This window comes from Tympanuchus pallidicinctus, unplaced genomic scaffold (genome assembly GCF_026119805.1).
Source record: "Tympanuchus pallidicinctus isolate F22 unplaced genomic scaffold, pur_lepc_1.0 scaffold14, whole genome shotgun sequence".
NCBI lineage: Eukaryota > Metazoa > Chordata > Aves > Galliformes > Phasianidae > Tympanuchus > Tympanuchus pallidicinctus.
In genome coordinates this window covers 1,547,357-1,561,905 of record NW_026294659.1, presented here as the reverse complement: position 1 = coordinate 1,561,905, position 14,549 = coordinate 1,547,357, and the positions used below count along the sequence as shown (strand labels likewise).

General features: G+C 37.9%; 1 protein-coding gene across 3 annotated transcripts in view; it reads left to right on the top strand.

Moving 5' to 3' along the window:
- Positions 1 to 14,549, top strand: part of SCML2 (Scm polycomb group protein like 2) — a 69,995-nt gene that overhangs the window by 31,704 nt on the left and 23,742 nt on the right. For all 3 annotated transcript variants that reach the window (XM_052674002.1, XM_052674001.1, XM_052674000.1), the window contains 2 exons: positions 713 to 801; positions 2,199 to 2,442. In XM_052674002.1, the coding sequence (XP_052529962.1) occupies positions 713 to 801; positions 2,199 to 2,442 (333 nt within the window). The remainder of the gene's footprint in view (positions 1 to 712; positions 802 to 2,198; positions 2,443 to 14,549) is intronic.

Here is a 14,549-nt window from a genome sequence, read left to right as displayed (position 1 = left end):
TGTTCTGCTTGTATCAAGTAGTTCAGCTGAACAAATCTGATTACTGTTTATACTTTTTATTCACTTGTTTAATGAAGGATGCTAGAGTAGAAACATCTAGTTTGTGTTTTTCAATATGATATACACATCTATTGCAGCCATTATATGTTTCTGCTTCACTATTATATGTTCTTTGTTAAGAATATTTATTTATTTTTATGGTTGGGGGAGAAGAAACCAATTGGTCATCATCTTTTCTGATCTGATGAAAGATTTAAAACAGCCTTGAAAATAAGAGTCTCTCTTCAGTAAATGAAGGAATCTGGAGCTGAGGAAGTCATTTGAGAATGAGAAGTGGCCTTGTAAAGTAAGCTGAGTTATTTCTGGTTTCATTCTGCTTGGGAAGTTCCAGTGAGGCAGGGACTGTGGGATGACCTGGTCATCTCCTGTGCTAGAAATCATATGTTGGACAGTCTTAAATGTTTATCTATCAAATCACAAACTAACAGTGACTGATTCTGTAAGCAAACCACTCAAAGTGGGCATGCAGTGCGCAGATTTCTGTACCAACAGCTGCTCTATTTGGGCCTTCTTGGTTACTTCTGTTTTGTCTCTCCAAGTCCAAAATAGAGGGAGTCAGGCAGTAGTAAAGCCAATTTTACATCTTTTTCCTCCCGTATTTTACAAACTGAATGTAGGGATGTTATACACAAGTAATTTATTTGTTACTTAGGATTCCAGATGAATGCATCTTCTTGGCCAATGTTTCTCTTAAGAACTCTAAATGGAGCTGAAATGGCGCCTGCGGCGTTCTTTAAGAAGGTAAGGAGAAAAGGTCTGCTAGTATACGTGCTTATATCCATTGATCTCTGGTTGCATTTTTTAGTGAAAATGCCCAGATATTGCCTATTGGCTGCAGCACAAGAAGGCAACTGTTATTTAAAACTGCTTTGAAATGGATTGGCAAGGTACAAAACTAGAGAAGAAGTGGTCTGCTTCCAGTCCATTGGATGGGTATCTCCTTTTCTGAGTCGAGACTTTTAAAGTTTGCTGTGTTATTTAGAAAAATGTTAGCATGCTTTTTGTGTCATGGATTGAAGACATGATGCCTTGTCTCACATTTCTTAAAAGCATCATACTCGTGTTGTGATTATGCACAAGAGTAAATTTTTTTTTCTTAGAAAAGGAATCGTTGGAATAAAATAGTGCTTGGAAACATTTTGTTAAATGTTTTAATTGGGTGCATTACTCATCATTTGAAATCTAATGAGAAAGTTGTTGACAGTAGAAAAAGCTGTTCTGCCTGTTTTTGTTTTTTTTAAACTATTAAGTAAACTGCACTGAAACACGAAAAAGTACATATAGAACAATAGTAATATTAAAATGACATCTTCATTTTTTTTTGTTACGGTGCTGCCAAAGAGAATGGCTTCATTTCTGATACTGGGAATGACATATAAATGTATGTCAGTAAGAGAGAGTTCATTTCCTGACCTGCCATGTTACTTACGTGATTAACTTTATGTAGTTTTCTGAGGTGTGTTGAACCAAACTTCCCTGTGGTAGCCTATCAGCATGACTGAGATGATTGTTTTTTGGAGGCTGAGGTTCCTAAGGTTGAGGTGGTAGTGCAGGCTCCCTTATGTCACCACCTCTGCACTGTAGGTACATTTTTGCTTGTTATTTTTCTTGTTGACTTGATTTTTGTTTCTCTTTTGTCCACTTGGAATTGGTTTGAGTCAGGCTTGGTTAATAGAGGCCTATAAATAATGTCCAATGCTAATGAATTTTTCATGGACTAATTGAGAGATGAAGCCTTTTACCAGACATTTATCAGCCCCAGAAATACCCATTCCCTGCAAATCTTCTCTTCTTTATTAGCATGTGATAATTTCACGTTAGTGCCTTTGCTGTCCTGCTGCCCAGGCATAATGTATTGGGTGCAACCTATTGCTTATGTAAATACTTTCTGCACAGCCTTGCTGTCATCAGGAATTTTGCTAATTATCCCAACTGTGTTTGTGGGAACAGAATCTAGATTTTTATGAAGCACGAGAGGAAAAGCAAATGTGACACACCAGTGAGTTTCTTTGAATATCCACTGTAACTTTTTGATAGTACTCAGAAATAAGAATGTTGAAGAAAAAATAGAGGTTTTCTGACTTCTGTTTTTAAGGGATCATACGAACACAAATATTCTACCAATCTTACTTTTGTAGGAACCACCCAAACCTGCCACAAACTGCTTTAAAGTTGGAATGAAGCTTGAAGCCATAGACAGAAAGAACCCATACTTGATTTGCCCAGCAACCATTGGAGATGTTAAAGGAGATGAAGTTTTTGTTACTTTTGATGGCTGGAGAGGAGCATTTGACTATTGGTGCAGATGTGATTCTCGTGATATTTTCCCAGTTGGATGGTGTAGCTTGACAGGAGATGCATTACAACCACCAGGGAACAATGGTAAGATGGTTAATAATATTGCTTAATTGTTTTTCCCTCAATTACAGCAGAATTTTAAAAACCAGCTGGCTGTATGCAGATAAGAACGGAGATTTGATTTGTGAGTAGCTGAGCAGGGCGAAATATTGTTAAATTTTCTTTATGTAGTTTAAAGCAAATAGGATAGTTTCTGGGAAGCAAGTTTCTGTGTTTGTAGCAACTCTGGAAATATTTTAGTTAGTATTTTACTGTGAGAAGGGCTTCTGGTAATCTTGTTTGGGTTTTTTTTGTGCACTTGTGAAGAATGTTGGACTTAAGCTAGGTTTGCTGTTGGTTTTACAATAGTTAAATGATCATTTTTAATGACAACAATATATCCTCTCAGCAGCACTTTGTATTAAGCTAACTGCTAAGACTGTTGGTTTAAACTGTGTTTTAGAAGGTTTTTGCTTCATACTCTCGAATTCTGCCTTGAAGCTGCCTGTTCTGAATGTATCATCCTCATTTTTTAATTTATGGTTATGAATATGTTTGGTAATAGAGACCATTTAAATTGTGGCAACCTTGCTTTGTAACATTCAGCCACCTACCCTGGAAAAATGGGAGATTAAACAAAGAGGAATATCCTGAAGGTAATTCCTCTTCTACTCTTGTCTTTCTGTAATGCAAGATTTTTCTGTCAAACTGTTTGGGCTCTGCTACCTTTTCTCTCTTCACATTTGACAGAAATTAAGATTTTTATAGAGAGGGCCATATTTTAGCTCAGTGCTTCAATAGGGTTCATCAGAAAAAGTTGTTCTAATGGCAAACATTTTCACAGCTGGTGTTAGGTAAGGACCAAGCAGACTGGTTCCAGCTCCCACTGAAGTACAAAAGGAATAGAAGCAACGAGACAAGAAATCAGTCATTTCCTCCTACTTTTTCCTCTGTTATTTTTCTCAATCCTTTGCCAATGGATCAAGAGTGTATGGAATATCTAGGTGATAAAGAGTTCCTTTCTTAGCTGCTTGTTTCCTCTGAGACTTTGCCCTCACCTGCCTGTCCATAATTGCTGTCTGCAGTCATGGCCAATAGGTCACAGTAACTGTAATTTAGTTTAGCCCACGCTCCAGATTTCAGCCAGGGAGCAATGATGTATGTAGCAGTGCTGGCAGATCAAAGATGTGCAGGTACAGATCTGTGGTGAGGAGGGAGGGGGAAGTGAGGAGGAAGACAGTATACATTTGATCAAAATAGTGCAGAGTCCCAAAGTGATTACAGCCTCAATGTATCTCTGTTCCCAGTCTGCAAAGTGCATGCCTCAGCTTCTTCAGAAGGCAGGCTTTGTCTTGAGGAGTCATGAATAAAGTCTGTTTTTATGATAAGTTAGTTTGTGTCAACTGAGAGAAATAAAAGGGATATATACAAAAAGGGATGCACAAAAGAGATTGTGTAAATAGGTGATGTACTCTCTTTTTTTTTTTTTTTTTTAAGATACTTTTTTGTGACCATTTAAATTGCTGACTCCAATTGCATCTTCTGAAAAGAAGCATTATGAAATTGTTTAGTCTACTCCAGTTTCAGTGCTGAAAAATGAACAGTGTTTTGAGACAATATGTACAGCACTTCTCTTGCCTGATTAGTGTTTGATAGACATCAAAGAATAGTGTAATAATAAGTTTGATTAAATATTCCAATCGTTCAGATACTAACGTGAACACAATTCTTGAGTATGCTGGACTTTGGTGAAAGGTGAAGGACCTACCCAAGGAACTCTGGATTCTGTTGCTTTTTTTATGAAGAACAGTAATGCTTTAGGCACTGATAAAACCCAAGGTGAGGTTGTTGCAGATGTTTAGTTAAAACTGTAGAATTTTGGAGACATGGTAGAAATGTGTGGCAGGGAGGTGAAGGCTAGGAATTTGGTTCTTTGCAGTCTTAAAAGTGTGTCCAAGGCTGCAGTTGTGTTCCTTTTTTTCCCTGTTTGGAGCAGGAAGTTTGTTCTTTAAATTTTAAATTTTGCTGCATGAGAACGTTGTCTGCGTTTGTCGAATTTGCATCGCTAGGTGTAATATCTTTTGCTCTCTGGTTGTTTTTCAGAGTTATTTGATTGCTTTTGAGCCATTAAAGAACTGTAATAATAGGCCTTTATTAAAATGTAAATAGTAGCTTCAAGGAGATTGTAATCAGGTCATTTCAATTCAGAAATATGATGAAGTTGTCAGGATTCTTCATTAAGTCATATTAACATTGACTACTTCTGTTAAGGAAGAAAGCATGGCAGATAACATATTGTAGGAATTCACTTGAAATGTTACAGTATCGTTCTGGCCCTGACTTTTTTCCTGCTGATTGTTTTAGTGTTTCTGTGTTCAATTACCACAAAAGAAAGTGAAAATAATTGACTGAATGTGGCTTAGATTTCAGAATGGATATAATGGAAAGTATTTTTGTTTATTTTATAATTGTTTTTTCTTTTTTTTTTTCCTAGGAGGCATGTAAACATGATAGATCACAAAAAGAACTGAAAACAAAACAAATTTTAATTATCAAGCAAAAGCAACATTCTGTAATCTGAGTATGAAGGTGATAAGTTAAGCTTTAAGTTTCGTCCATACGTATGACAACAGCTTCCTGCCATGAGTCTTATATTTTTAATGTATGAGAGAGAAAGTGCAATAATGGAGATGATCTGAAAATTAGGGAGCATTTTAATGCAGTTAACTCTCTTAGCCACTTAGGATGCTCTGAGAGAATGTAGGACTTCTGTCATGGGTGGTTTTTAGGAACAGTTTTAACACAGACTTCTTAGGTATGAATTAATTTATTTAAAACTAGATATGTGGTGTATTTAATCTTTTTAGCGTTTTATTCTACTAATTTTCATTGGTATTAGAAAAATAATCTTAGGAGCCTAGACACAATTAATAGAAGGTAAAATGGGGAAGATAAGTAAGAAGTTGTTCTGGATAACTCTTTGCGACATTCAGTCCGTAATCTTCTTGTTGATGTTTTGTCTTTGTCCTTTTCATCAAATGTGATGGAGGAGATGTAGCTTGATGTCAGTGTATGTGCATAGTGGTATGAAATGTAGTTGTTTAGTATTTCTACTAGTAGAAGCTGTACATAGCTAGTATTGTAGTTGGCTATCTAGATCAGTAGTAATTTATCTAATATGTGGTTTGACAGCATTGCTTGATGTCAAGTTGTCCTGCTGGCCCAAGGTTAATATTTTAAGGATGCAGCAACTTGTTTTACTCCATGTTTCTTGGTCAGATAAGTGTTTTTACAATGACCTTTTGCACAGGAACATGAGTGTGAACTGTGGCATGATAGTGTCTGCTGGATGAATGTGAAGGATCTCCTGCTCTCCTGCTTTTTCAGTGGTGGCTCAAAGCAGGCAGTTGAAGAAAAGTTTAAGCACAAAAGCAGGAGAGAGGTTTTCAGATGTGTTCTTAGTATCTGGCAGTCTAGAACTCACTAGGACCCATACCCCAGATAATGCCTTTGTGCTGCGTACCTCTAGGCAGAGTTTGATCATTTTGTTCAGGTGTGTTTTGGAGCCATCTGAACTTTTAGCATCTACTGCATCCTGTAGAAGGGTGTTTCCTGCAAGAGGAGATGACCTTTGCCTTGCTGATAGTCCGGTAGTTTCACTTTTATGTCTTTTAGTTCTTGTACTGGAACAGCTTCTTGTACTTTTAGTTCTTTTACAGGGAAAATCAGTAAATACTCATTCCCTAACTTCTATATAGCCGTCATATTGGGTTTTTTTTGTGTGTTTTTTTTTTTTTTTTCCTGTGTTCCCCCAAAGTGTTTCTACTGCAAACTTATAATATCCTGTTCTGTTTTCTTATACCTTGCTCTAGGATGAATTTAATTCTTCTGGTCACCTTTGTTCTGTACTGTTTCCATTTCAGCTATGCCATTTTGAGCTTCTAGAACCAGAAGTGCACAGGATGTCTAAGACTTAAAGGCACTGTTTCTGTTTTGTTTTCTGTTCCTTTTACGGTTATTCATGAAGTTGCATTTGGGATTCTGGAGCGCTACTGAGCGATGAATTAATACTGCCATAGAAATAATTGTTTTAATTCCAAGATGTTTCTTTTGTAATGCTTTGTAATGCATTTGCAGAAGCTGAATTATTTTTAATTGCTTGAAACTGAATTTCATCTTTTACTTCCACACCTGCTGGGCATCAGCTCAGTTTTGCAAGATCTTTACTCAAAGAACTATTTTACATTTGTTGCCATTTCATGCTTTTCTCTTGCTGTAGATCATATATGGATAAAATGCACAAGTCCAAGTGGGGATCTCATCAGGATTTCTCTAGAAACCTTTTGACTTTGGATATGTCCTTTTGTTCCTGATCACTGCTTAATATTTTCCTTTAAATTCTTTAGAAAGAGCCATGAGGGCCTTCTCTTCTACCCATTGTTAGTTAAGTTTGTTAGTTAAGAGACTGTGGTGTGAGATCTTGTCAAATGCAAATCCACAGACTGCATCAACTGACTTTCAATCATCTGATTGCCTACTGATTACTTAATAATAATAATATTCTAATGGATTTACAATGATGTGACTTTACAAAAGCTGTGTTCGCTTCTCCTTTAACACATTGTGTTTATATTTGTGTTCACTACCTCTGTTCCTGTACAGTAGTTTTTAACAACTTGTCCAGTACACACATCAGGAGGATTGGCATCATGTTAGGTACCTTTATGCCTCTGGACCTGAGGCGATTTTGAAGACAAACTTCACAGCACTATCAGTAGGTTGGACATACTGCTTCTTATCCTTAAACTTCAATGGGCTGCCTGCCCAGCCAGCTCTGCTCTTTGTTTCGTCTCTGATTCCTGACCTCTGCTACTGATACTTCGTGTCATGAGTTTCTTTGAAATCTTGGTAAAGAAGGGTTCTAGTAAAGGAACTGATGTGAGCTTCCTTGGGGTGAACACAAAAGCAAAAAGAACAGCTGATCTTGTTGCACTAGTGTTACCTTCTGCATTTTTTCTGAAATTTGATCATCCATGTAACTTCTCCTTTTTATATACTTTGAAAAGACTTGCAAAAAATATCTTTTGCAAGTTTTTCTACCTACTGTTTTTCTGGGCCAAGCATGTTATGCTTGTATACTTAACTGCTATAGATTGTTATTTATATTCTACTCAGTTGGATAATAGAGAACTATAGAGTTACTATGCCTAAGAAGTAGCTGTTTTTATCTAATGCTTATGATAGACATAGAAGACAGGTGACTGGAGACTGTCTGAGCAGTTTTGGTTTGCTGTTTCTGTATAAATTCATTTTGTTATGTAGTCATTATATATAAATGCCAGTTACTTAGCTAACTTGTCTTCTTATAAGCAAAAACACTTCCATGAAAGAATGAAGAGGAGTATGTGGGCAAAACCATGTGAGAGATAAGCAGGTTTACCTGAGAAGATTGATTTCATAGTAAAGAACTGTGTATTATTTAGATGTGAAATGCATCTGCAGAAAGATCATTTCCCATAGTTTCCTGATCCTCCTCTCTTCTTCCAGTCTTATGAAGTTTGATCTCTGGCAGATCGAGATGTTGCAAGGATCTGCTCACTGCGTCTTGCAGGAGAGAGTTCAGGTGAACAAGGAAAGATGATGCTGTAATCAGGGGAAAAAAACCCAAGCTTTTATCCTTGCTCTCTGTCTCTCCTCCTCCACACAGTGTGCCACCTCATTTCTTTTCTCCCTGTTTTGTGCTTTTATTGTCAGCGAGAGCAATCTTTTTTCCTTACGCTAATCAGGCTATGATTAGTATCTCCTATAGCTGTCTACAGCAATAAGAGAAGGACAGGCCCAAGTGAAAGTAAAGGAATATCTTGTTTGTCTGTGTAATGATTTCTTGGTTTTTGATTTACTTAAATTTCAGACGTGATCTCAATAGTTTGTGCAGATTTTTTCCAAGCTAGCTGCCAGAAATACATCTCTCTGCTGATAATGAAATGACGTCAAGATTACTGTGCTGGGTTTTCAGCTGAGTTGTACACAATTGTGCAACATCATTGTAAACTTCAGTACTGCTCTACAAAGAAAGCATTGAAATGACTTCGAAGAGAGCTACAGTAAGATCTTTGAAAGGACTGCGTTGTTTAAAGTAGCAAAAAAAAATCAGATAAGCACAATAATCCTTAAGTTTCATTATAGATAGAAACATGCTGAATTTGCACAGTCTCATATTGCTGGAGATTTCATTTTACTCTCAGTGCAGCCGACTTCCTTCTCTGAGCAGGACACAGTAGTTAGGCATACAGTAAGCATATATATGCTGTCTTCAGAACTGTGGATAAAGAACTCCTCAGTGCTTCAGGCTAAAATCTGATTTGCCACATTCTCTCGCTTGTTAAGCTTTTTTTTTATTTGGTATTAATGTTTCTTGGCATCATGCAACAGGGCCTGGATGGTGCTGCTACAGGGCAGAAATCACTTACTTAAAAATAAAGGTTTTACCTCTCCCAAAGGTGTGACCTTATTGTAAGGCTGGTTTTGTCACCATCTTAACACGCTTATGAGGTAACTGTAATTCTCTTTCAAACTGCAAGTGCTCCAGGCACATATATTTTTTTCCTGTTACGTGGAATTTTTTTTATTTGCTCTTAGAATAGAACACTTAAGCTGGAAGGAACCTTCAAAGACTACCATGTCCAACTCCTGACCATCTCAGGGCTAACCAGAAGTTAGAGCATGTTACTGAGGGCTTTGTACGAATACCCCATAAACACTGCCAGGCACAGGGCATCAGCTGCTTCTCTAGGAAGCCTCTTCCAGTGTTTAACCACCCTCATGGTAAAGAAAACTTTCCTAATGTCCAGTCCCACCCTTCCATGGCAGCTCTGTGCCATTCCCCTGCTGCTGTCAGCTCCTGGGAGCAGAACCTGGCACCTTCCTCTGCTTCCCTTCATCAGGGCACTGCAGAAAGCACTGAGATGCCTCTCAGCCTTTGATCTCCTTGTGATTAACCTGTGTTGACTATGCCTAATAATGGCTTTTTTCTTTAAATGCCTTTCAGTATCTCCCAGGACAATGTTCTCCATAACTTTTTCAGGTACTGAGGTTAGAATGAGAGGTCTCTAGTTTCCTGAGCCTTTGCTCGTGCCTTTTTTGTAGTGGGGGTAATTTTGGCTAGCTTCTAGTCAGCAGGAACCTCCTCAGCATCCCACAGCTTTTGGTAAAGTGTTGGAGAGGTCAAGCTATAGTGTCTGCAGAGTCCTTCAGTGCTCTGGGCTGAATCTCAGTAGACTCCACAGACTTAGGAACATAGAGCTGGTAGCAGCTGTTCCCTTACCATTTTGGTGACCACAGACTGAAAGTCACTGCTCCCCAAGCCGTGGCCCACAAACACTGTGGACCAGGCACCATAAGATCTGTGATTACTATTAAATACTAAGATTAAAAGAAGTCATTAAATGCCTCTTATCTTTTCCTTATCCCTAGTTATTTATTAGGTGACCTCCTGCTTCAAATATCAGTCCTGTGTTTTCCTTTTCCTCCTGTTGTTGACATACTTTAAAAGGACTTCTTTGTTGTCAAACACCACCCTGGTTGCAATCAAATCAAGTGGAGCCTTAGCTTTTCTTGTTTTCTCACTGCAGATGTGAGCTGCAGCAAACTCCCTGTGAAGTCAGATGTTGCTTCCAGAGGTTGTATATTTTCTTTCTGCCCAGGTTGCAGGATACCTGTTCATCCAGGCCAGTCTTCCACCCTGCTTACTTGACTTGCGGCACAAATGAAGACCTCACACTGAGAGCTTGTGAATACTAATGGCATCAGTGGTTGGTTGTGTTGTCCAGCTAGTGGATGGGATTGGGTGGATTTTTTCTGTATCTGTGTTAGTATATATTAGATGAATTATGAATATCAGTGCTCTCATTCAGATCCCACCCTGAAACATAACAAATCAAGCTTTGCAATAATTGTGCTCTGCATTTGTTTTGCTTCCCCTGAAGCTTATTGCATGTTGTAGTCTCATTTTGGGCCTACTTTGCATCCTGCTGAGACTATTTGGGGAACAATAAAGACAGAAACTGTACAGAATCAGTAACAGCAAGGTCAAAAATCTGAATGTGAAAGCTTACACTTGATGTATAGAGATAGGTTTTGTCAGGCTTAACATATCAGCGGATCTGAACAGTCTCCAGATAATTCAAATTTGTACTGCTTTGAAAGTTAATCAAGTGTTAACTTGGTCTCTTCCACCTGAGTTTATCAACAAAATAGAGCTCAGGGTTTTTGTTTGTTGTTTATTTTTTTACAAGCCTATTTGTTGTTGCTTTGCTGAATGATGAGACCTAGAAGCTGGCTTTTCATGGTTCTTGCTTTGTGGAAATTAGCTGTAGCAATCTTTCTAGGAGTCTTTTTTTTTTTTTTTCTTTTTTTTTTTTCCCGTTTGCCTCATTTCTGCCAGCATCCATGTGAGTTATAAAAAACGTTTGGTTTTTTTGGTTTTTTTTTTGAAAGTGGTGTATCTTTGTTTGGTGAGCAGTGGGATTTGGTGGAGCTTACTTTGTACTTTCATAGGTATCCACATAGATCCCAGATTTGTTCCATAGGTGCTGGCTTCAGTAGTTGTTGAAAACAGGGGAGACCAGGGCTGTGCCTGAGCATGGAGGTGGTGGAGCAAGAGTGCTGAAGTGCTGTTAAGGGAGGTCCGAGGAAAGGAACTTTGCCTCAATTCTATCTCATATTGCTTAGTGTCCTCCATCTCACCTTTCAGGACTGCAGAAGGCAAGGACTGCTCACAGAAGATAGCAAAATAACACTTTTTTTTTTCCTTTTTAAAATATTGGCAGAAATATAAATAATGGATAGAAACAGCATGTATTACAGATACTTTTGTGTGACTCTCTGCTTCTTCAACTGAGATGTGAGCATGTACATTTTAGTAATGCTTAGCAGTAAGCTGTTTTGAAAACCTGCTAATCTTTTCCACCTCCTTTCCCAGTTTGTCAAAACTATCACAATAAATATGTAATGTATTAAAGAATGCTAATTTTATAGTTAAAATTCAGGGCTAGAATTCAAGTAGTGTTTCCATTACTTCTGCTGTGGAATTCTCCCATGGATTTACGGTTAGTTGCTAAATCTCTTTGCCTCAATTTTATTAATCTGCAGATGAGAGTGGGCCAGGCTTTTACATTTTCAGAAGAATGTTCTGCTTCATTCTCAGGGAGGCATGTGAACTACGCTGCATTATGAACAAAATAACTCCTTTTCTTGAAAGAAATGATGATCTAAACCCTGAATTACTGTTTTTACTGTCCTAATAGGCAGCTTCACCTGAGGTAGGAATGCTGTTTTCACATGTGTGGAATAATGGATTCCTACCTTCCTTCATGCAATTTTGCTTCAAATTTCTTATATCATTTCTTCTAATTGCTGCTCTGTGACACTAACTGAGCAGTAGATTTGAAATGTTAATATTACAAATTGGAAGATTTTTTTTTTCCTTGGTGTTAGTTAAAGAGGTAGAAAGAAACTGTTGCTGTGGATTATTTGAGGGAATTTTAATAATTAGAATTGCATGAGAGCTGTCATCTGTTCCATCCCTTCTCAAGTGCTGGAGCTGTTCAGTAGCTTTAGATTTCACACTTGTCTTACATATCTGGCTTATTCCAGCAAGAGGATGTGGGGTTAACATTATAGAGTCCAATTTTGCAGTCCTGCATGTGCCTTGTGAGGTTTTTTTTTTACTTCTACAAGCAGGAATTGGCTCTGGTGTAAAATCTAATCTTTCATATCCATTTCATGGAAGTAAACTTGGTTGACTCCAGTGGATCTACTTGTGCAAATTTGCACTGAATGGCGGTAATGCATCTTAAGGTTGTGGGTTTGGAAGTATTTGGGTTTGCATTTCTCTTAAATAGATAGGATACAAAGTTTATAGGTGCCAGATTCTCACAGGAATTGTTTTGGACAATAGGTTGGTAATGTTTTGAAAGAGCAGTTTCTGAAGGTTTGAAAGTTCTTTGCATACTGCATGAATGTAGCCAACTATAGCCTTTGCTAGCTTGACAAAATAACAAGAACTCTTGTGGCCTTTGAAAACTGTGTTTAGTTGTTAACATTGCTATGGTAAAGGATGTTTATGATCTCTGGTCTTTGGTTATTGAGGACACCAGAATGGTTTCTGGATATAAATAAGAGACTTGGGAAAGAATGCCATGCAATGCATCAAACTCTGGAAACTTGAGCAGTTGATATTTTTGTAGAAGAGCAGCATGAAACAAATGCTTTATTTTGTTTGTGCAAATGAGAAGACCATTGTGATGCAAAACAGTATCCTGAAAAGGCAAATGTGCTTTTTTTCTGTTGTAAATATCCCAGCTAAATAGTGCAGTAATTGCAAGCAGAGCTTGGCACTTTTTCTCTCTATTCTTTTCATTGATATATTTTAACAAGTTCTCATGAGACTATTAAAACATCTTAGTTTTTGGAACATGTGGTCTAGTGGGGATAACTTGGTCTGCAGATGCAGTGAGGTTGGCAACTAGCTTTTACATGTCTTTTCATTTCCCTCTAGATCCTCTGACCCAGCATAACCTTTGGTCTCCCTCTGAAGGCTGGGGTGAAGGAAGCATGAGCAGGTGACTGATGATCACTGTCAATACAGCCTGCAGACAATATGTGAATTACTTTAGCAGTCTCCCACTGCCCCCCTCCTCTCTTAAATCAACAAATGCAAATAGCTGCCTCCTCATTTGCTGCTATCTCAGGGAGGCTGCCCAGGCAGCATGGGCTTTGTTGTAGTCCTGCGTGCTGAAAAAAGCAGCTTCAGCTTTAGTTAGAAGAAAAAATATCAAATGGGACCTGACCCCCCCCCCAGTGGTTAATGCTGCTAATATTTGGTCCTTTGGCGTATGCAGGTAGGAAGATGCTGTACTAAGAATACTTGCTATGTGTATTTCAGGAGGGCGGCCTGAAGTGGTTAAACTGTTTGCATTGTTACTCTTTGTGTGTAAATATCCTTCAGGAGGGGAGTAGGGATTACTCAGGATATCAAAACTCATACCTGTTGACATTGTAATTCGTTCTGTATTTAATGTATGCTGTATTTACTATGAAGGAATAGAAACACACTTGCTAGATTTCAGCAGAGGCACAAAGAATTTGCGAACCAACAATTACAAGTTCACAATGGTTTAACACCTAGTTGTGTAGCATGAATAAATAAAAACAGCTGTATTTTGCATTCCTGTAAACATAACACATGCAATATGTAGCACTGTGTGGTACAGCATGTAGTCGATACTGCTCTGCTCTTCCAGAAGTACTGGTTAATGCAAGTTGTCACTCAGCAATCAGAGACATGAGAGTAGTGCTTTGCCAGCAGTTGAATAAAATTCTCTTCAGCTTATTTTAAACTATCATTGCCTATGAAAATAAGTTTTGGTATAGGAAAGTGATTACATTCCACGTTGAGAAGGTGGTTCTTCTCAGGTACGTAGGGATGTAATGTCTGTATTTAATGTATTAGGATTGCAACCAATCATAGTGAAAAAAATTCTTCTGAACTGCCATTTAGGAGTATTGGATTACTAATCGAATCAGACAAATCACAATGTTTGTGAACAGTCCTACAGCTTTAAAAACGGACGTCAGTACAGCTTGTGTTTCATAAGAGTCTGCTTATAGTATGTAATTCATTCTTAATGTTATATTTGCTACTGCAAATACTTTGTAACAGTTAACTTGAATGAAAATTCAGAGCCAAAATAACAGTTGCAAAGCTACATAGTGAAATGTTCAGGTGACTGTCAGTCAAATAGCTACATGTTAAAACTGTTGCTAAATTGCTAAGTATATTCTCCAGATCTCATTTCAGATGTATCTTTGATTATATTTGCTTACCAGACAGTATCAATTACACTAATATTGTAAAGGAAGAATTACTATAAATTCATGAAAACCCAAGAAATCAACTTTTAGAACCCCCATATGTTCCAATTTTGGACTGCAGAAGTCCTTTGGATCTGGCACTGGTAACTCACACAAAGCCCTCTTGAACCCTAACTTGTAGTCCTTCTGCATCATGTCACATTAAGCTCATGGTAGTTTATAGTTAGTGTGGATCATGGAGTGTATCCTGTATCAGCAAGCTGCAAAAAGCAAGTGTT